This window comes from Lasiodiplodia theobromae (assembly GCF_012971845.1).
Source record: "Lasiodiplodia theobromae strain AM2As chromosome Unknown scaffold_76, whole genome shotgun sequence".
NCBI lineage: Eukaryota > Fungi > Ascomycota > Dothideomycetes > Botryosphaeriales > Botryosphaeriaceae > Lasiodiplodia > Lasiodiplodia theobromae.
Genome location: NW_023336559.1, coordinates 22,860 through 44,466, shown reverse-complemented (window position 1 = coordinate 44,466; position 21,607 = coordinate 22,860). Strand labels below are relative to the sequence as shown.

At 55.5% G+C, this 21,607-nt stretch overlaps 9 protein-coding genes across 9 annotated transcripts; 6 read left to right on the top strand and 3 right to left on the bottom strand.

Moving 5' to 3' along the window:
* Positions 1-250: 250 nt before the first annotated feature.
* LTHEOB_12803 (uncharacterized protein) lies at positions 251-574 on the top strand (the record flags this gene model as incomplete). The annotated part of the gene is made up of 2 exons (XM_035509711.1): positions 251-296; positions 342-574. 2 exons carry the CDS (start codon positions 251-253, stop codon positions 572-574), a joined length of 279 nt encoding a protein of 92 aa, XP_035363815.1.
* Positions 575-1,476: 902 nt separating this feature from the next.
* Positions 1,477-3,093, top strand: LTHEOB_12802 (MFS transporter; the record flags this gene model as incomplete). The annotated part of the gene is made up of 1 exon (XM_035509710.1): positions 1,477-3,093. One exon carries the CDS (start codon positions 1,477-1,479, stop codon positions 3,091-3,093), a length of 1,617 nt encoding a protein of 538 aa, XP_035363814.1.
* Positions 3,094-3,208: 115 nt separating this feature from the next.
* LTHEOB_12801 (uncharacterized protein) lies at positions 3,209-3,856 on the bottom strand (the record flags this gene model as incomplete). Its single annotated transcript, XM_035509709.1, has 1 exon — positions 3,209-3,856. The coding sequence occupies one exon, from the start codon at positions 3,854-3,856 to the stop codon at positions 3,209-3,211; it is 648 nt and encodes a 215-aa protein (XP_035363813.1).
* An 816-nt stretch (positions 3,857-4,672) lies between these two features.
* LTHEOB_12800 (Tropomyosin beta chain-like) lies at positions 4,673-6,218 on the top strand (the record flags this gene model as incomplete). The annotated part of the gene is made up of 3 exons (XM_035509708.1): positions 4,673-4,722; positions 4,775-5,319; positions 5,572-6,218. The coding sequence occupies 3 exons, from the start codon at positions 4,673-4,675 to the stop codon at positions 6,216-6,218; spliced, it is 1,242 nt and encodes a 413-aa protein (XP_035363812.1).
* A 223-nt stretch (positions 6,219-6,441) lies between these two features.
* Positions 6,442-7,801, bottom strand: LTHEOB_12799 (uncharacterized protein; the record flags this gene model as incomplete). Its single annotated transcript, XM_035509705.1, has 3 exons — positions 6,442-7,177; positions 7,265-7,609; positions 7,671-7,801. 3 exons carry the CDS (start codon positions 7,799-7,801, stop codon positions 6,442-6,444), a joined length of 1,212 nt encoding a protein of 403 aa, XP_035363811.1.
* A 3,157-nt stretch (positions 7,802-10,958) lies between these two features.
* On the bottom strand, positions 10,959-11,878 carry LTHEOB_12798 (Synaptobrevin; the record flags this gene model as incomplete). Its single annotated transcript, XM_035509704.1, has 5 exons — positions 10,959-11,021; positions 11,080-11,485; positions 11,540-11,649; positions 11,712-11,746; positions 11,845-11,878. The coding sequence occupies 5 exons, from the start codon at positions 11,876-11,878 to the stop codon at positions 10,959-10,961; spliced, it is 648 nt and encodes a 215-aa protein (XP_035363810.1).
* Positions 11,879-12,558: 680 nt separating this feature from the next.
* LTHEOB_12797 (Dynein heavy chain-like protein) lies at positions 12,559-15,900 on the top strand (the record flags this gene model as incomplete). The annotated part of the gene is made up of 6 exons (XM_035509703.1): positions 12,559-13,437; positions 13,488-13,961; positions 14,016-14,253; positions 14,698-14,861; positions 14,916-15,063; positions 15,125-15,900. 6 exons carry the CDS (start codon positions 12,559-12,561, stop codon positions 15,898-15,900), a joined length of 2,679 nt encoding a protein of 892 aa, XP_035363809.1.
* A 478-nt stretch (positions 15,901-16,378) lies between these two features.
* LTHEOB_12796 (U4 tri-snrnp-associated protein) lies at positions 16,379-17,131 on the top strand (the record flags this gene model as incomplete). The annotated part of the gene is made up of 2 exons (XM_035509702.1): positions 16,379-16,607; positions 16,656-17,131. 2 exons carry the CDS (start codon positions 16,379-16,381, stop codon positions 17,129-17,131), a joined length of 705 nt encoding a protein of 234 aa, XP_035363808.1.
* A 564-nt stretch (positions 17,132-17,695) lies between these two features.
* On the top strand, positions 17,696-20,546 carry LTHEOB_12795 (Glucosidase i; the record flags this gene model as incomplete). The annotated part of the gene is made up of 5 exons (XM_035509701.1): positions 17,696-18,008; positions 18,119-18,759; positions 18,811-18,856; positions 18,906-20,185; positions 20,274-20,546. 5 exons carry the CDS (start codon positions 17,696-17,698, stop codon positions 20,544-20,546), a joined length of 2,553 nt encoding a protein of 850 aa, XP_035363807.1.
* Between the last annotated feature and the right edge of the window lie 1,061 nt (positions 20,547-21,607).

The window sequence follows — 21,607 nt, the reverse complement described above, 5'->3', positions numbered from 1 at the left end:
ATGCCACATGCGACGCTTAGGTTCGTGCTTTCAGATCAGGCGACACGAAAGCAGCATGATGTACGCTTGTCAAGAGGATACACAGCAAGAAAAGAGTGTCGCATGTTCATGGAACAATGGTTGTTGCTTGCGGGCGATGACTAAATCTACTTCTTCGCTCTGGGTATTTAATCTCTTCGCCTCTCAAAGCAAGATATCCTGTAATCAAGCTCCCCAGCAAAAAATCACCTCACAGACAGACAATCTCACAATGAGCGATTACACCCAAGAAGCCAGTTTGATCCAGTTGATAGCGGGTATGTGGAAGGCACCTTGGCTCAGTCACTGCTAACAAGCCCCAGATAACGCACGCTGCCTTCCAGGATATGGCAACTCTACTGTAGGCGTTGCCACTGGACTAACAGACCAGCCATATGGGAACCCCATGTACCGCGCCTACCTGATTGTCAACTCTCAACCGGTCGCTGCGACACATGACTCCTCGAGTCGACTGGGAGCACAGCTTGATTTGTTTTCAAGGGTGGAGAAGAAGTTGGGACACACATTGCGAGTCCCGCATTACCAGGACCTTTAGCTTAGGAGTCATGGAGAGGGGTAGAATCTTGGCATAGGATTTGAGGATAGAGGGGGACTTCTGACAAACGTGGGCGTTGGCGATAGCACGTAGCAAATATGTTACAGTTTGGTCCCAGAGGAGAGATGTGGTGTAAGCAATATGCATGAGCTCGTAACGACAGTGTGATGCAAGGGCTTGAGGCTGGGTCCGTGAGTGCATGATCTAACGTGTTGAGGAAGGTTGAGCCCCTTGCGAGCCGAGCGACGTTGCGCACAAGCATTTGTGGCGTGTGGGTCGGCGTCATTTTGCGACATCATCAATATGACACCAGACTTCAACCAGCGTAGGTGAAGCCTACATTTTTCAGGATCAACAAATTTCGAAAAGTCGCTATTCAATCGTAAAGAATTTTTTGGGCTTGGAAATGGCTGAAGGCATTACGCGGCTGTCGGAATACGCGGGGTCGCACGTGTCTCGAAAACGGGCTCTCGTTCGCTGCAGCCCCTCTTGTCTCCACTCCAGCAGAAGGATATCGGCAACACCATGCCGAAATCGTAAAGCAGCTTTATCTGTGCGCTGCTCAGTCTGGTGCCGGTTCCGAAAGTCCGCTCTTGCACTTCGGGCTCGGTCTCGGACAGCGAGGCCGAAAATCGCACTGCGAGCCCCGCATTCCGCAACGAGTTGCGTGCCTAGGCAGCAGCTGCGAGCGAAGCTTTTCCTGCAAGTGCTTATCTCAACCTCAAACCTCTTCTCTCTCCTCACGACCTCCGTCCGAGACGATTTCCAGGGCGAATTGCTGTCGCGCCGCGACTTGAATCTCTCTCAGCACTCTGACAGACCGCAACGGAGCCCCGGCAACCCATTGCAGCCCTCGGCCGCCCGCAGCTCGCCCCTCAACACCATCGCACCACTCTCCCACCATGGCCTTCTCCTGGCACAAGGTCGCGGCCGAGCTGGGGCTGCCCACGATCCTGCACGCGCCGCTCGACCTGCACATCATCTTCATGACGCGCTTCCTACGCATGCTGGCCTACGGCGGCGTGTCGCTGATCCTGGCCCTCTTCTTCGCCGCGCTCGACGTCTCGGACGCGCGCATCGGACTCTTCATGACGCTGACGCTGCTGGGCGACGTCCTTCTGTCTCTCCTCCTCACGCTCGTCGCCGACACGCTCGGGCGGCGGCGAGTGCTGCTGCTCGGCTGCGGCTGCATGGCGCTGGCCGGCGCCGTCTTCGCCCTCGCGTCGAGCTACTGGTTCCTGCTGATCGCCGCCATCGTCGGCGTCATCAGCGTGTCGGGCAACGAGATCGGGCCCTTCCGCGCCGTCGAGGAGAGCGCGCTGGCCGGCCTGGTCGGCGACGCGTCGGGCGCCCGCAGCGACGTGTTTGCCTGGTACGTCGTCGTCGGCACCCTGGGCTCGGCCGTGGGTCTGACGGGCTCCGGGTGGGTCGTTGAGGCGTGCAAGAAGCGTGAGGGCTGGGAAGAGCTGGATGCGTTCCGGGTCGTGTTCTGGTGCTACGGCGCTGTCGGCCTGGTCAAGGCGGTGCTGACGATGCTGTTGAGCGTGCGCTGCGAGGTCGGGTACGTTGCGGCGGCGGGCGGCAGCCGCGGTGCTTACACGGCCGTCAGCAGCAGCTCTGGCGGCGGCAACAAAGACACAGCCGCGGAAGAGGCCGACGAGAGCGAGCGCGACGAATTCCTGGTCACGCCCTCGCGGTCGTCCGGCTCGTCCGACGGCCACGGCCACGCGCGAGACGACGAGACGAACGAGCGCCCGCTCCCGCCCACGCCCCCGCAGCCGGCGCCCCCGCCAAAGCCCAAGATCGGTTTCGCGCAGCTGTCCAACTCCACGCGCTGGATGATGCTCAAGCTGTGCGCCCTCTTCGCCGTCGACTCGCTCGCATCCGGCATGGTCCCCTATTCGCTCATCAACTTCTACCTCGACCGCAAGTTCCACATGCCCAAGTCGACCCTCGGCAGCATTATGGCGACGACCTGGGTGACGTCCAGCATCGGCAACATCTTCGCCACCGTCATCGCGAAGCGCATCGGCCTGATCAAGACCATGGTCTTCACACACTTGCCCTCCGCGTTCTTCCTCGCCCTGATCCCCGCGCCCCGCGCCATATGGCTGACGGCTGTCCTGCTGGTCGCACGAGGCACGCTTGCGAGCATGGATCAGGCGCCTCGCTCGGCGTTTTTGGCGCTCGTCGTGAAGCCGGAAGAGCGCACGGCCGTTATGGGCATCGTCAATGTCGTCAAGACACTGAGCCAGAGTGGCGGGCCGTCAGTGACGGGCCTGCTGGCGGGCGGTAACAGGTTTTGGATCGCGTTCGTCGTGGCCGGCGCCATGAAGGCATCTTACGATTGTGGACTGATGTCTCTCTTTGTGAAGGTCGAGAGGGAGGCGGAGGGCGCTATCAAATTGGGGCAACAAGAATCACGGGAATTGGCAGATGAGTTCGAGCTGGACACTGACGATGAGGGGTTCGACAGCGACGATGGCAGGCCGGGGAAGAGACGCGACTCGGCAGCTTGAGACACGCGGTAAGGACATGATGAACATATTTCTTTGCAAGAAGCTACCTTTCGGACGGCAGAGGTTGATTTCGTATCTACGCCTAATGACTACACAATACTCTGCGTTCACCACCTCAGTTTCTCCGTGAGTACGATGTACTCAGTGCCCCTTGGCTCCATTTATCCATAAAGTCTTCGACAATATCTTCCACCAATTCATCTTCATCATCAACATCTTCATCACTATCGTCTCCATAACCAAAGTCTTCATCCATGGCGTCTTCATCACTGGTGATTCTGCGTCTAGCGTCTCCGACCTTATGTTTGGCGTCGTGGTTGTCATCGTCATCGTCCATCTCCGGTTCCGTTGAAAGGGGGTCTAATTCATCCTCATCCTCTTCATCCTCCCCCTGATCCCTCCTTTCCCAAGATCCATCCCTCCATTCGTACTTCTTATCCGAGTCTCTCATCGACACTCCTTTGGCCCCAGGCCTCCTGCCACGATCCTCCATCGGCCGGACCCGCACAATCGTTCCATCCGTCTTGAGCTCTTTATGCGACCGGTTCACATGCTGCACCACTTTTTGTGCGCTCCGGAACTTTCTACGTTCGTTTACCGGGCAGAGGCCGCACATGCGCTCGCACCGTTCGAGGGTGATTACCAGTCTGCCATTGATCTCGGGAATGGGAGACTCTGATTTTGGTTCGGTGTCCGGAGATGGCTCCAGAGGGGTGAAGGTGCCGACCCACCAGTGGTCATGTTCAGGGTTGGAGCAGGGCATTTTCTAGATGATGTAATTTGGTTCGGCTTGGATTGTGGGGGTCTGCTCGTTGGAGATGTGCCTTGGGATTTTCGCCTGGAAAATTGATGGCAGCGTGTGCTTTATTCCCTCACACACATAGGATTTGGTCTGCTATTTGTACGTACAAGGCTTAGAGTTCTGTCTGCTCGAGGCGGCGGATAGTCAGAAGTGCAAGAGTTGTTTTTGCGGTCGGGACCCTTGGGACAACAGTACCGCTTTTTCAGAAACCCCGCCCGCCCCACGTTGCCCTGACCCATTGTCCGAACATCAGAACTGCCGAATCATAGACGGTAGTTGAAAGCCTTTAATGTCTATAAATGGACTCCTAGCGAAAACATCACGCTAGCATGCAAAACTTTTGGCGTACAACCTAGCCATCACCTTCAGCTAGACAATTTGGCCATTTTTACCGGGACGGCGAAGTACTCCTGCCACGCTTATTAGAGCGTTATTCTGCCGGCAGCCTGAAAGGCGGTCCAACGCATGCGCACAGACACTGCAACGCGCTAAGCCGCACCGCACCTCTCTACTCATGCGCCTACCCGCATGCTGCATGCCGTTGGCTACATAACATGCTGCTCACCCCTTCCTCAATTCTTGGGTCCTAGCGCCCTACGAGAAGTATATATGTCACGTTGCGCGACTCCGTTCATCTCGCACTCCTCTTCCATTCATTCGGCATCTGATCCTGAGTACCCTCTCTATATCAGCGATCCTTTGTTCATTGCTCTGCTCCATTCGCCGTCCTCTCTTCCTCAGCTTCTGACCTGATCCATACCTTTTCGCTAAAAGAACATGGCTACCACTTCAACTTCCGCCAGCTCCACAGTTGCCCCAGAGCCTCAGTAAGTACAAATCGTTTCACCAGAGCTGCTCTCAGATTGACAGATGTTACAGGTACGAGAGTGACTTCGCTTCGGACGAAGACTTCCAGCACAAGAGAAGCCGCCTCGAAAAGCTCAAATCCGACAATCAACGACATAAGGCTAGGGTGGCTGAGTTGAGACGGCAGCGAAAGGAGAGGGCGCGCAGGAGGTTGCAACTACAGATCCGACAACAGGAATTGTTGAACCATCATTCTCAGATGGAGCTTGACGCCGAAGTGGCCAAAGCCCAACTGCAGGATGATGATGACCTGACCGAGACAGAAGCCGAGGTTTCGAGGGAGATGGAGGTCTACGGGCTTGCTGATCCGGATGATAGCTCGGACGAAGAGTGTGTTGCTGTCGTGGGACCCCAAATTAGCGAACGGAGCCATCAGGTACAGCCGCAAACCTCTACCCTCAGCCTTTGTGAAAATAATGTCAACGACAACTCGACTGTTCGAACTGACAGATTATCCTGGACAGCAGCGGAGAGGGACAGCAGCCAGCCAGAGCACACCTCACATGTCTCGGCGAGCCCGCCTGTCCGCTCAGTAGAGTGGGACATCTTGCCAGCTTGTCGGTCACGTCCTACCGCGCCACTGCCGTCGATACCAGATTCTGATCCATATTCAGATGCCCCCAGTCAAACGCGTTCACCAGCACCTCAACCACCTATATATGAAGGCGAAAATGATACAACTGAAGATTTATGGGACGAAAGCGGCGAGAATTCAAGCGAGGAGGGCGCAGTTCCATTCCCACAAAGGCAGCCCCTCGAAACTCGAAAATATGCTTCACAAAAGGGCGTTGTAACAAAAGTTTTCCCAGACGCCAAATATCTTGACGAAGCGAGCCTACGTCTAGTACTTGGAAATTTCTTGGAATACCCCGCCGTTCAAGTCTTCATTAACCTTCTGGAGCCTGCCCTGCAAATGTTCATGGTCCAAGACCTGAAGGCAACAATGGAAAAGCACTGCGACACCTGGAAAGACTTTGATAGGCTATTATCCAGGCTGATTCCTATGGCCACCGAATGGAATGTCAAGGAACATCTCAATCCGATGCAACCGCGTCCGACGCGCTCCACAGCCAGAGCGCGGGTCACACTCTCTTGGAACAACTTTCACCACGACGGCTCGCCACAGAAAACCAGCGTCTTTCCAGATTCCCACGTCACAAGCTTCAATTACACCAGAATACTTACGGACACCAGCGGCAGAAGGGTCGACCCGAGCCCCATCTTCAAGGCATTCCTACGCACAAAGCACGCCACTGCTGACCCTTGCATCATGCACCGACAACTTATAGTCCTCAGATGCAACCCCACAGATGAGTGCTCTGGATGCAGCGCTCGCTTGAGTGACTTCCTAAATCCCAAATTCCCCGTTGACTACCACAACAACATTGACGACGCGCACATGAGACGAGAAATGAAGAAAGGCAAGGTCGGAGTCAAAGCTATCTGGGGTGACTGAGGAATCTGCAACGGACATGGAGTTCTTTGGCACAAAAGTGTTTGATCCTGGTGGGAATGTATTTCCTGATGTTCCTTTATATTGAAGTCATATTTTTGATCTCTAAGAAGGCTCTAGAAAAAAATGGGAAATTAATCTCTATCGCTCTTTCTATGTACCAGAATTACACCTAAAAAAAAGAAAATAGAAGTTAGAGAACTCGAACAACACAAAGTGATACGCATCAACCAGGCTGCAACTCCAACAATTTCTTGCCACAACCCCGGCACCGTTCATTGGGCTTGGGACTCGCTTCCTTCAGAACATCCAGCCTATGAATACAACAAGGATCACTCAGAGCAATTCTCAACCTCAGGAATGCCTTCATGGTCGGCCTGAGGTCTGAGCAATAACTGTCGAACTTCCTTGCACCACCGAAGGGCTGGGGCAGCATCGCCACCTCTTCAGGAACGTCAGGGTGCGGCTCACCGTGGATGTAGTAGAAGTTCCATTTGTACTTTGAGTACATCACTGAGGTCCGCTCCATCCGGCTCACTTGATCAACCTCGCGGACCAAAGCGCTGAAATTGAAGCATCCGCGAAAGCGTTGAATGAGTAAGCTGTAAGACTCGCGGGCGCCTTTGTTCCGGTCTAGCACGTCACGCAGGACCTCGAGGATCTCGCGGCGCAGTACGGGCTGGAAGCGGTTGAGGAACACCTGCACCACTACGAGTTTGATGTTGTCTGGCCCGATTATTCGCCCAATCGCGTCTTCGGTCATGCTGGTGCGCTGAAGAGGATTGTCGGAATTTGGTGACGATTTCACCGACCTACTGGTCTCGGAGTTGGGTCTCGATGCTGTGATTGGCGTGATCGAGTCGCTGGAATCCCTTCCTTGGCTGAGATCGGCGTGGTGGTTGGTCTCGCTGGCGCTGACGCTGCAGCCGTGGCTGAGGGAGCGTTCGTCGACCGCGCTCTGCCTAGTGCCGTTAGCGCTGAGCTTTGGAGCTTTTCGGTCTATTACTGTTAGGGGTAACTTTTTGAATGCCCTGGCGAACGGATCGTACCTGGTATTATCTGAAGCGGGATTCGCAGCGGATCCTGCGTCTTTGTCCTCTTCGCTGTCGACTTCCGATGCACCCCGCGCAGCTCTCAGCTCATCCCTCTTCTTCTTTCGCTCTCTTTCTTTTCTCAACAGCACGTCCCCCGCCCTCTTGCACCGGCTAGCCAGAAGCTTCTGCTCTTCAATTTTCACATCCTTATCAGCCATTTCAGCATGATACCAACACTGGTGGCCCCAGGAGACCAACTTTCGATTCTTCTCCCGCAGGTCTTCAAGCTCTCGGTCTTTTTTCTTCAATTGCTGTTCCATGTCACGGATCATGCTCGAGTCAAGGACATCATTTATATTTCTGGTATGCCAAATCAACTTCTGGGACATATATGCATACTTTTTGACCAAATACCACTTACCCGAAAATGTCCAACTCAGGTGTTGGCGTGCCTCTATCAACATGAGGTCTATCACCCACATCACCGGGAACAGGAGTAATCACCCTGGGAGTCTGCGCGGGAGCACGGACAGACTTAGTTGAAGAAGGCATGGCTCAACGTCTCGAGGGATCCAAAGCTTGCTTTCGAAAAAGGTGAGAGAAAGAATGAAGTGATCAGGTATGGATTCCTCTAGTCTTGGGGAGTAGTAGGCTGAGCAGCGAGGAGCAAGAGTGGGGAGGCTTATAAGGAATCGTTGCTACGGGCAGCAGCGGATAAAGAGCACAGTCTCAACCATGCATGCTCTGCGCAGCTAACCGAACCGGATCGCTTGCCTGGCAATCAAGCAGCGTTCCGCACCTGCAAACAGACTCAGAGTACTGCTAAAAGCTAGACTCTGAAGAGCTGCTGTGCTTTCGCAGCTTTCCGCCCCTCCTGTCGCTAATAATTGCCTTATAGCTCGGTTAGGACGCACAACCAAGCGGCTCAACAGGGGCAGCCTGTCATTATGGAAACAAAAAGAAGCACAGAAGAGACATCTGATCTGTAGATGCTGAGCGAAAGCTGGAAATGGGACGGATCACCAGCTACCAGCGCCCACAGCTACGTACAGGCTCTGCAGGGCAGGAAGCCCGAGTTATGCCACACCGGCCGCCTGCTTTTACCTACATATGGAGCAAACAGAATTCAAGAGTGCGGCCTCCTGCATTGCGACAAAACAGGAAGCACTAATGTCTTGGGAATGTGACCGTCCGAGAGGAGGTGAAGTTTTGCAAGTTTCGATCGGGAGACCCAGAAATTGGTAGCGCAGGAGACGAACGGCGAGCCTGCAGTGGCAATTACTGGTCAGCCGAATCTGAAATCTCTCGCAAGCACTCAACCGAGCAGACTAGAATGACCGTACTGAGCACCCACCAGTTGGCTGCCACATTTTCTCCCGCATTTTGGGCCAGTTGCACAGGGTGAACAGGGATGTCATGGATCTCGGATCGAAACGAGAGAGCTGCACGTCAACGATGGCTACCCGCAGATGGGGCCATTAGCACCTGCATACAGATTGTATCAGCACGGATACTAGCTGCAATTATTTGAGTCAGCGTTATGCTTTTAGCATGCCGCAATAACTTTATCAAAAACTACTTGGCTTTTGTAACACATCTGTAGAGAGCCGTGCCCAACCTTCCGTAGAAGACTTGGTAGGTGCATAAAACAGACGTTCCTGACTTCGTGGTCCAGATGTCGCTGAGGAAGCTTCCCGGTTGTACAGAGGGTGAAGTATCGTGGTTTCATCTTATGCACGCAGCACGGTTCCGCTAGCCTACCACTCCCCAAAAGCAGCCACGTTCAACGCACCTAAGCTATCATTCCAGAGAAAGAAAAACGTCGAAGCCCTTTCTCCCATTATCTCTCGGCCTACCGCTTGTCTTTCACGACTGCCAAGAATGTATATACTTGCGCGTTTCGTTTGTTGGGCATATTGTCTGATCCAGCATGCGTCTGTTACCTGCTCGCTTAACATGAAGGCTAATGAATCCCTGCATCCCCACAAGCTTGGAAACCCTGCCACATGATGATCGTCCTCAATGAAACCATGGGCTCGAATGTAGACATCCGAGACATGTCAATTGAATGCGAGGCAGATACCCATCCTGTGCAACAAACTATCATTACGATCCTCGTGCTACTTGGAATAGCTTGGCGCATTCCCCCAGGGTTGAAGCGGGATGCCCGTCGGTAGTGTCTGTGGGGGATGTGGTTACCGAACCAAACGAGAGAGTGAAATGTTGCAATGTATGGAAGCGGACCTTTGCATCTTTGCAGCGGAATTTCTCAAAAGTCTACGCATCAGAATGGTTGTAGAGCGGGGACGACGGCGATGGTGGCGGGGACGGCTGTCTAGCGCTGGTTCATTAGGGCGGCATACTGTCATACACCGTTCCGTTTCTGCGTCCACACTGGAGATAGTCATCCCAGCCATGGACTAAAGCTGACCAAAGCAGGTTTGCTGAACAGCTGAAGCAAGAGACCTTGCGCTAACCTCTTAAAATCTTTCCGCAAGTTCATCGCTGTTTCTCCTGTACATGAAGGCTTAATAACAGGGGACTGATGTCGTAACAGTAATTGAGCATTGCATGGGAAGCAGGGCTAAAGAAGAATTTAAGGATTTATATTGTAAGGAGAAAGAGAGGGTGTTTCGTTCTTCCAAGTCTTTTCTCTAGAGAAGAAAAAAAGATCGCCAGCGAAAAGTAAAGTGTAGTGCAGCACAAAGAGTCCTGGTTTTGCAGAGGATGCTCATTCTTCAACATCCAACGCCCGAAGATGGACAATGTCTATACCTGGGGTGTACGAGTACTCCAATACAACAAGCATGCATAACGCTTCCAGACGAGATAATGGTTGAAGGTGATTTTCGATAAGACGGCGTTCAATATCGCCGTAACTGTAGAATAGAACCGCAAAAGAGACTCGCATCCGAAGCCGAGGCTAGTCGAAAAAAGAAAAAAAAAGCACTTCAAGGCAGTCACTTCCTGCACCCCACGATGATGCATACAGGGAATAGCCACCACATCCGCCATAACAGTTCCAGCAGATGCTGCTGGATGGACTGGGATACACCAGACGGGCAAAACAAAAGAAGAACAGGTTGGTCACTACGAGGGTCGAACTCGCGACCTTGGCGTTAACTCTTAGTCCTCTGGGAGGATTGCCAATATTAGCACCACGCTCTAACCAACTGAGCTAAGCGACCTGCTAGTAACACAAAGCGCCCTTTGTGCTGGGTAATTGGAAAGGGTGGTGGCTCCGGGAACTTGTATCGTGAGGACTGAAGCTGAGAACGAGCTTTGGCCGAGCCATTTGCAGCTATCATGTGCTTGGAGACCTGGGGTATGGAAGCAAGAAAGGCAGAAACAGGTTGGAAGGTGATCAGGAGTGTGTCAAATGGTGGAGGAAGACTGAAAGTAAGAATGCAATGGAAGAATAGCCGAAGGCCTCAACGCTGCAAGGGAGTGGTTGTCAGGATCGAATGGACTCCCGAAAGCATGGCAATTACTGGAAACTTTTCTCAGGTTAGGTAGAAAGAATATCCGAGCTCCGGGCGAAACTTTGTGAAACAAATGTCCAATAAAAGGTGAGGAAGAGGCCAGCTTTCGCCAGAAACCGATCTGAATTTCGAAAGTGCTCCCTGGGTTGGGGAGCCTAAGATTATGAACATAGGGGTAATCGAAGGGAAAGGAAACAGCCGTACCGACGCCTTTGCTATGCACTCTTTCAGAAGAAGCGCCACCAAATAAACACGATCATGATGAAGGCGATGCCGCCGACGGGACCGTACTACCACCATGTTAGCATAATCTGGTTCCAACAATTTACCAGCCTTGAACAGTCGTACCTGGCGCAACAACAGTTCCCAATTGATCCTGACAGCTGCCTTGCGGTATTTTCGGCTGTCCTCGCGGAGCCGACTGCTCATATCTCCCATGCGCTCCAGACTGTCTCCTCTGTAGAGCAGATCCTCAATGTTCTTTGTCATGACCTTGGTGACATCCTTCAGCTCATCGTTCAGCTTGTCCAAGTTCTGGGTGGCTCTGCTGTCCTGGTACGTCTTCTTGGTTCGCTGGATGAAGGTGTCGAACTCGACGAAGGCATAAGGGCGGCAGGTAGCGGCGAGGTACTGTTGCGAGGGGTAGGTGGTGGTGAATTCCTGCTTGATGTCGGACAGGAAGACAAAGGCAAGCTTTCGGGGGTAAGAGCGGTCGCAGATGCAGAGGAAGATAAGAGCATCGTCGATGAGGTAGCTGCGGGGAGGCGCGGTCAGTCGGGGCTTGGAGGGTGGGGTGGGGCGCGCATACTGGATGGTGTATTGGCCGCCTTCAATGCTGGCCTGCGGCTCAGAGTTGCGGTTCACCCGGCGGAGGATCTGCTTGACCTTGCCCTTGATTTCGACGAGCTCGGATTCCGACTGTGACGGCGTAGGCGAGTTAGCGCGAGGCGCGGAAGTGCGGGGACAGGAGGGAGGTGCACCTGTTCATCGTCGACGGAGGCGGCCAAAATCAGGCCTGCGTTGAGTCAGTATGCGCGTTCGCAAGGAGGCGGCGTTCTGGAGATCGGCGGGGGAGCTTTGTGGTGGACATGTGTCCTTCGGGGGGCGGCGCACCGTCTAGGCGCGCTATTTGCGTGGACCGGATCATGCTGGCGCTGGGTGAGGCTTGAAGAGCGCGTCAACAGCCGGGCGAGGAACAGGTAGAAAGTGGCTTTTATTGTTGAGGAACGTCGCGGGCGCAATGGTTAGAAGTCGTTGGTCGGGAGAGGACAGCGTGACGCTCGGATCCCTCTCCCATGGAGCAACGTCACAAGCAACCAGGGTGCGCTTTCTGCTGCCTGCAAATCGTGCCGTGTCAAAAATTTATCGCGCATGGTTACCGAGTCTGCCTGCACCTTGTTAATGGTAAAAGTGAAGCTGTGAAGCCGCCAGGACGATTTAGGAACGGTGACGGCGGATGGAGAGCTTGCAGAGCTGCGCGTTTGACAAGCTTGGCGCGTCTTTCACGTCGCCGCAGCTCGCGTCCGACGCACATCACTAAACACTCCGACCCATGGAATCTTAGGATCGCCATCGGCGCTTGCAATCTGAGAAAACTAACTTTTCATGTTCCCAGGAATCAGCGCGCAGCTGTAGCGATAAGGAATCCCGCGGACGGATAGGTGGAACCGCCGAAAGTATCGCCTCGAAGGCCAGAATTGGCTAACTGTGGGTTGCCAAAGGGCAATGCACACGTCTCGCTGAGACTTTGCATGTCGTGCTTGTGCATTTCACCCATCAGCAACAAAAACACGTGACGTCATTCTTCCAGCCATTACTGGGCCTGCCATGGACGCCAAGGGGGATCTGCAACCCCGAAAAGACGACCAAGCTGAGAGTGGGAAGCAAGAGCTGGTAGTTATGGATGTTGAAGACGCGACAGCTCTCCCAGAAGCGGATATCATGGCTGGACGCAACGTCTCGAGCAAGGACGCCGAGCAATCTCCCACTGCCGGAAGGGATCAAAGAGAAGAAGCACAGAACCAGAGAGAAGGCGATGGCGCTCCATCAAACGTGCCCGGAAGGAGCTCAGAAGCCCATTTGTACGCTGGAAATGAGAACAACGGAGATGCTGCACCACACCGCCCGACAGAACCCACGGCGACCGGCGGCAAGCCTGAAGGACTGCTGGACCATGACACTATTGCCGTTGAACCTCCAAATACTGCGCATGGATCGGTCGAGAACGGTGCTATCGAGGTAAAACCACCTTCCGACGGTGACGGGAACCCCGACGTGGTCATGACCGACGTCACCCAACCTTCGAATGAAGAAGCTGCCACTGGCTCTGACCCTTTCGTCTTGCACCAACCACGCAAAAGACCCGCGCCGACGCAAAGCAAAGAAGAACCTGCACCTCCACCATCACCGGGAAGTGACAAAAGAAAACACAGCCCACCTCCGATTGTCGAGAAGGATTCCGCACAAGATACCGCCATGGCCGACGCCCCAACAGAACCAACACGCCGATCCGGTCGGCGCACGACTCGCAGAACTTATCGAGAGGAGGACAGCGACGCCGAATTCGATCCTGCACCAACACCTCCTTCTAAGAAAATGACTCCCGCCTCGGTATCCGAGTCCAAGCGTGGCGGAAACAGCCGTATCTGGAAGCCCGACTACCTTCTCCAGGACCCGAAATCCAAATTGGCAAAGGTCGATGTCACGGTATGTTTTCCGGACGCTACGGCTCACTTCACCCTACTGACACGCTGTAGACTATCCTCAAAGATCCTCGCGCCTGGACTTCGCTCAGCCCAGCGCAGCAGTCCAAAATCATCTCTTTGCTTCCTAATGCGCCGGCTCTTGCCCCGGACCCCGCCGACCCCACTGCTTCCCTCCCCAACATCCCACAGCAGATGCTCGCCTGCAACGATGCCTTCCGCGCCGACATCTCCCTGTTCCAGGAAGACCTTAGTGAAGGCCGCCTCGATCCCGACTGGCAGCATGACTGCCTGGTGGCAATGGAGAAACGGGCACGCGGAGAGTTTGACGAGTGGAAGGAGAGGGAGATGGAGGCTTTCTGGGGCCAGAAGCAGAAACTGAGCTACGACGTGATTGCGGGCGAGAGTAGTAAGGTCAAGCTCGAGACGCTCATCGAGGCGGGCTGCTGGGAGGTCAGAGATGTCTGGGTGTATACGCGATGCTTTGGCAAGGGCAAGAATACGATCAAGATTGAGAAGGAGGCCACGGTAAGCTTTCGGTATCTTGTGGTGGTTTATCGCTGTTTGCTCACTCCGCGGCAGATCACTTCCATCACCGAGGACCACCGGATCACATTTCGTTTCCCAGATGGCCAGCGCAAATTCAGCTCAGCGAGCGCGGGCGAAGATATCGAGACGGAACCGCTGAGCAGTGTACAGCAGCTTGCTGACAAGTGTATTGAGACTGACGGCCGCATTAGCACCTGGCGTCCGGTAAATGCATGGAAGGAGATTCGATGCTTCCGCAAGAATCAGGATATTGGCTCGCCGTGGGAGATTCGTGAGGTCTTCTGGGCTAGGCAGCAGGGATGTGAAGGGGCATAAGTGTTAGGCGTTGAGGATGGTCTGCATTACCACTGGCGTTTTGGATGGTTCACGACAGAAATCATGGAGCGATACTCCACAAGAAGTGATCATTGCTGGAATGATAGACTCAGTCGATATCACATAGAAATTGCAATTTTCGCTAGCCTTTGGCGCTGGTTAGAGGGTCTCCTAACTTCTATCGACACTTTCCTCAGACATCGTCTATATTCCAGGCTGGAAGTTGTGCTCTGGGTGAGCCTCAAGCGCCAAGCGGTTGACATCATCGCACGCACCCGGCGAAACGACACCCCTCAACACCAAAAAATTGCACCGAACTTCTTCCGGCCAGCGCCCAAACTCGTCATCGCTCTCGACGAACGTGGACGTCTAACTAGGGACCGTCTTGCCCGTTCCTCAGTCATGTCGGCCGCGAAGCAGATGCAACACCGCCGCGCGCATAATCTCCTGCTCATCTCAAAGCTCCTTAATTGTCGGGAAAATGCGTCACCATTCACCTTGATCCTTGATTCGTTGGAGCAGTCTGGAAAGGGCTTGGTGAGGGAGTTCATCAGGCGAGCGAATGTGAGACTACACACCCGCTTTTCTCTGGGACATACGCTAATTGACATTCCCCAGGCTGCAAAAACGCGCGTAGTCTTCGTATCTTTCGAAACGCTCAAGAAGCCCAAAGGCGTCGACGTCTTCATCGCAGCCTCTAGAAAGGATCCCTCTTCCCTGCAAAAAGAGCTTTCCAAACTCGCCGCCGAGTCAACCGCCCGCCAGAGTATGCTCCTCAAGATCTACCCTCTGCCCACCGAGCCAACGGCTAACCACCGCCGCCACAGAAACCCTTCTCATCCTCGACACCCTCCACCCACTAACCTCGCACCCCAGCACCTCTCTCACTCTCCCCCAATTCCTGTCTTCCCTACTCTCCCCATCCACCTCTCTCCTCGCCACCTACCACGTCGACATCCCCCTTCCCGCCCATGCCAACGCCAATCTCTACGCGCCCCACCCCCTCACGCTCCTCAGATACATCGCCACCACTCTCCTCACCCTGCACGCACTGCCACACGTGCTCGCTGCCAAGGCCGCCCAGGACCGCAGCGTGGCGGCGCCGGTCTTCGGGCTGGCGGAGGAGATTGAAGGCGTGGTAGCGGGGATGGGGCGGAACGGGTGGGGCGCTGTTGCTCACGCACGCAAGGATGGGGATTCTGCTGCTGCCACAGCGGCGGCGGCGGCGTTGGGAAGGGGCGTGGTGGTGGAGATGGAGTACAGGCGGAAGTCCGGGCGAGGGGTGCGGGAGTGGTATTTCGTGCCTACCGCCAGTGCTGCTGCGAAGCCGGCGAATGGGGTGAGGGAGACGGTGATTCTGTTGGAGGATCATCCGCTGTATAGGCATGTGCCTGGAGCGGCGGGTGCGGTGGGTGATGCGCAGGATGAGATGGATACGACGTTCAGCTTGGGCCTCACGGAGAAGCAGAGGAGGGATAGGGAGGGCGTGGTGCTGCCATATTTCGATGCTCAGAGGGAAGATGGCGGACCTGGAGAGGGAGGGCGGATTCTGTATGATATGGGCGTGGAGGATGATTTTGACGAAGAGGAGGATGAGATTTGAGCCACTTATAAATCTAGAATCAGTACTTTGTCCAAGTCTAGCGGGACGCCGCTTCTTCGAACGTCATTTGCGAATATCGAGCGGCATCAGCATGAGCTGGCGAAACGGATGCCTCAGGCAGAGAGCCCGATCGTCGCGCGCGATGGTCCGTGCGCAGCGGCCCGCCGACCGCCTTCATTCGTTTCTGAAGCTCTTCGTCCTATCCTCTCCCCAACTTCAAAGGCCCGCCCGGCCAACGCACCCGCCCTCGCACACAGACTCGTCCGAAGTCACGCGCCATCTCTTCCTACTCGTCGCCTTTCGATAATCCTCCCCGCAGCGGCCAAATCCCCAGTCACTCGGGCCTTCAAACTTCGCGAACTCGACGACGCAGCCTGCTCATCGACCGAATCCTCGCGCCTTCCTTCCTCTGTCACACACACAATCACAGAGGGACACCGTCCGCGCGGAGGAGCACACACGCACATACACAGCAAAGATGCCTGAGCCGCCAGCCTCCAAGCGCTCGCGCCGCCCGGACTCGGCGCAGATGTGGGACGACGACGACCGCGGCAAGCAGCAACATTCGCGACGAGGCGGCGGTGGTGGTGCGCGTCACCGGTCGCGATCGCCGAGGGACCGCGACCACGAGGGCGGTGGCGGACACAACAGGCGCGGTGGACGGAGAGACAGGAGCGGCAGCAGGGAGAGGGGTGGAAGAAGGAGAGGTCCGTTGAACAAGCCCGTTTTTCTGTGTCGGTTTTAACTTTGTGCAGATGATCGCGCGCGCTCGCGCTCGCCGAGACCGAGTGATGGCAATGTGCGCCGCCGCTCTCCCCCGAGGGGACCACGCGGACCGCCCCCGGCAGCCACAACGAACGGAGCGAAGAAGGGCGGCGCTGCTGCTGCTGCGGCTACAGAGCTGCCACCTACGGCTGGCCGAACGCAGCCCAGCTCGCGAGAGTGGACGCGTCGGGTACAGTCTCGAATTGGGACTTCCGTTGCTGGTGGAATGACAAATGGTGACAAGGACGGCAATGATATGGACGTGGATGGAGGAGCCGGTGCGGTGGACCCGGAAACCAGGGAGATGGAGCGATTGATGGGCTTCTCGAGCTTCAGCAGCACCCACAACACCAAGGTTCCCGGCAACGACAGGAATTACGCCGTCAGGAAGGAGAAGAAGACGGAGTACAGGCAGTACATGAACCGTGTTGGTGGTTTCAACAGGCCCCTCAGCCCGTCGAGATAGTTGGGTATGAATGGGGAAAAGAACGTCCTAGGCTGAATGGATGGATAGACAGCGGTGGCAATGGCATAGCATTGGCGTTGGTGGGGATTAGCTCTAATTTCTTTTTCTTGGAGCTGGAAATTGCCCTTCCTGGCTGCGATGGTTAAGGATTGGAAAGTTTATGGGGTTCTGGCGGAAAGCTTGGAACTGCGAATTCTCGGCGCCCGCAAGGCATTGATACCAATTAAAAGCTTGTAGCATTTCTATACTTTTTCGAGGACTTTTGGGAAGACTGAAAGACGTTGATTGGATGCCTTCTACCATTGCACCGATTCAAGCCCGTCCACAAAGTGGTGTTCTCTATGTCGGCGGACAGAGGAAATCGCCGGGTTTTTGCGGTGTGCGGAAGTGTGGCCGGGGCAGCTCTGAAGCTCTGGCGTGCGTCAGGGCGCCACGTCTCCCACTTCGCGTCGACCGCTCCTCGGGCCGCGCAAGCTGTCGTCTCCGTCAACAACCTCTTTTCCAGGAGCCGACCACTCCGATATCGAGACCAAAATACCCGCCAATTGAGATTGTTCACCCACCATGCGCCCACTCAAACCGTCGTCCGCCGGGCGACGGGGCGGCGTCGCCCAGAATTCCTTCAGCGCCGCCGCAACCAGCTTCTTCGCCGTCGCCGTTGCTGCTTTCTTGCTGCTAAGCCCAGCCGGTGCTCGCGCCGAGTCAGGCGATGAGAGGAGCGAGGTTGTCCAGCAGATTGAGCGCGCCTCCAATGAGAGCTTGCTATGGGGCCCGTACAAGCCGAACCTGTACTTTGGCGTGCGTCCGCGTATCCCTAAGAGCTTGGCTGCTGGTCTGCTATGGAGCAGGGTGGAGGATTACAGGACGGTTCAGGACAGTGCGTTTCCTCCATTTGCCTACCTTGTTCTACCTCAATTGGCAATGATAGAGCGGGGAAGGCTACCACCGTAGTACAAGATCAGGCCGGCTGATATGACTTCCTTCCAGACTTCCGCCACACATGCGAGCAGCACGAAGGCATGGCCGGCTACGGCTGGGACGAGTACGACCCGCGCACCGGCGGCAAGCAGACGATCCACGACGCCGGCAACCAGATCGACATCACGACCGAGTTCGTCAAGGTGCCCGGCGGCGAGCACGGCGGCAGCTGGGGCCTCCGCGTCAAGGGCAACCCGCGCGATGACGCCCCGGACAACCTCAAGTCGACCGTCGTCTTCTACGCCACGCTCGAGGGCCTCGGCAGCCTCGAGGTGCCCACCGAAGCCGCCGACGAAGAGGGCCTGGGCCGCGATGGCGACGTCGAGATCCAGGGCCAGAGCCAGGGCCTCGGTGCCTACACGATCAAGGTCACCAAGGGCAAGGGAGAGCATCCCGAGGAGCGCCACGAGGCTTGGGCCGAGAAGCCGCTGGATAAGACGTTCGTCACTAGCGCCCAGCTGCCCGACAATGCCATGTGGCAGATCAAGGCTGTGCTGTTTGCTGCTATCAAGCAGACGGTTGATGCTTTTGTGGCTCAGTTCGGAGAGGAGCAGAATATGCCTCCGCCCGAGATGGTTTACACCATCGCGCATAAGCCGGGTATGGGCAACTTGCATTTCGTGCAGAAGGTTTTCGAGGGTCCTTTCGAGGTCAGTGTGGAGTTTTGAAATGGCTGGATTTGGGATGCTGACATATTACAGTTTGATGTTCTCTTCTCTTCCGCGTCTGCTCCGAAGCCTATCACCTGTAAGCCGTTCCTTCGCCGTCAGTAGTACATGTACTGACCTGATTCCAGCCGAGGACTTGACCCAGGAGATCGAAGCCACCACCACTGCCTTCTCTAAGCGCTACAATGAAGTCTTGAAGCCCCAAGCTCCTTTCAACAACGAAAAGTACAACGAGTTCTCGAAGTCGCTATTCTCCAACCTTGTTGGTGGCATTGGCTACTTCTACGGTGATTCCCGCGTCGACCGCTCCTATGCTCCGGAGTACGAGGAGGAGAATGAGGGCTTTTGGGAGGAGGCTGCCGAGGCTCAAGCCAGGAACAAGCCCGAGCTCGAGGGTCCCTATGAACTTTTCACCAGCATTCCCTCCAGGCCCTTCTTCCCGAGAGGTTTCCTGTGGGACGAGGGCTTCCACCTGATTCCGATTGTTGATTGGGATGTCGATCTCACTCTTCAGATCATCAAGAGCTGGTTCAACCTGATGGATGAGGATGGTTGGATTGCCCGCGAGCAGATTCTCGGTGCGGAAGCCCGTAGCAAGGTTCCGCCGGAGTTCCAGGTCCAGTACCCTCACTACGCCAACCCGCCCACCCTGTTCTTCATCGTTTCTGCTTTCATCGAGAAGCTGCAGGCTCAGGCCCCCACGGATGACTCCCAGCAGCCCATCGTTTCTGGCGAGCAGTACACGACGTACCTCAAGAACCGCGAGGCCGCTCTCCAGTATCTCCGCGATCTCTACCCGCTGCTGAAGCGCCACTACTTCTGGTTCCGCCGCACCCAGGCCGGCGACATCAAGTCATATGACCGTGAGGCCTTTAGCTCCAAGGAGGGCTACCGCTGGCGCGGCCGCACTCCCCGCCACATCCTGACGTCCGGCCTTGACGACTACCCTCGTGCCCAGCCGCCGCACCCCGGCGAGCTCCACGTCGATCTGATTGCGTGGGTCGGCATGATGACGCGCAACATCAAGGACATCGCCGCCTTCATCGGCGAGGAGGACGATGTGGCCGAGTTCGCCAAGTACGAGAATGCCATTATCCACAACATCGACGACCTGCACTGGAACAAGGAGGAGAAGATCCACTGCGATGCTACTATCGATGACTACGAGGAGAGCGTGCACGTCTGCCACAAGGGATACATCTCGCTCTTCCCTTGGGTGCTCGGCCTTGTCACGGATGAGGAGAAGGTTGGCAGCATTCTCGATCTTGTGGCTGATGAGGAGGAGATCTGGAGCCCCTACGGCATCAGGAGCTTGAGCAAGAAGGACGAGCTCTACGGCACGGATGAGAACTACTGGAGGAGCCCTGTCTGGATGTGCATCAACTACCTGGTGGTTGCACGCTTGTTGGTACGTTTTTCCCTTTTCCCTCTTCCCCATTCTTTGTCCGCTACGTCTTCGGAGTAGAAATAGACCTTGCTGACCCGCATTCTTCCAGGAAACCGCCCAATCCACTAGCCCGCACGCGAAGCGTGCCGCCAAGATGTACACTGAGCTCCGCAAGAACCTGGTCGAGACCGTCTACGAGAGCTGGAAGGAGACGGGCTTCGCGTGGGAGCAGTACAACCCCGAGACGGGCAAGGGCCAGCGCACCCAGCACTTCACCGGCTGGACCAGCTTGGTCGTCAAGATTATGACTTTCCCGGATGGCAAGGACTTGAAGGTCGGTGTCGCGCCGGCGAAGGAGAAGAAGGGTCATGATGAGTTGTAGATTTCCTGCGGCTTGTTGGTAAGATGGATCGAGGGGGGCCGTTCAGTCCCAGTTGGATGCGGAGATGATCATGATCATGAGTGTGAAAGATAAGAGGAGGGATCTTGTTGTATAGAGTTATAAAAAGTCATGGGAGGCTCTAAATGTATGTACGTATTTGATTACTGCAAACTTGTGTGCGTGCGTACTTGGTGTAGTGGGTGGTGCTTCGTTGAAGGTCGTTCGAGCTCTACTACAGCCTCAGACTGCATCAGACTGCATCAAGACGTCGGACATCCTGAGGTATTAAGCCTCCTGCTTCTGGCCCATCCTCATTGTCCATGGTCACTCTTTCACGAAGTAACAGTGGGTGCCGAAAGATCTGAGCCATCGTGATAATTTCTATCAGCATTAAAGCTCCGCTGCATGGGTGGTTGAAGCTACTATCCAGACGGAGATGTGCATTTGATAATTCAACATCCACGTCTAGACGATAACTTCAACTACCCACGTATGCCGAATAATTTACCATGGAGAAAGCTTCGGGTGATCATTTCTTTTGGGTCCGACGTGAAGATGACCCGCAACAGTCAGGATCGTCCCGACCCGTTGCTGCATGCTTTTCAACACAGCAGTGCGCTGGAAACTCGCCCAGCCGTCGCCATTCAACTGGAGAAAAATGTAAAATTTGCAAACTGACAGTCTCTTTGCCATCAACCATACAAATCCAAGCCGGCTTGGCGGGCCAGCTGGGCAAGGTAGCAGATGGCCGCCTCGCCGCCGCCGCCGCCTCCCCGGCCACGGCGGACGATGCGAATCCATTGTATGATATCCTCGCCCGCATGGTGCTGTAGGCGTGGCGCCCGCGCGGGGAGGCGCTGCTGCAGGAGGCAGAGGGATCCGGTGGTGGTGCGGATTGTGGCGAGGTTTAGAGAGAAGAAGATGGCGGAGGGCGTCGCGATGGAGGCGGGTCAGGTGCAGCAGCGGCGGCGGCAGTAGCAGCAGCATGGCGGCACGGCGGCTACTGAGGTGGTTGATGAGGGTGGGGTTTGGGGGCTCCGGTGGAATGATGTTTGGTATGG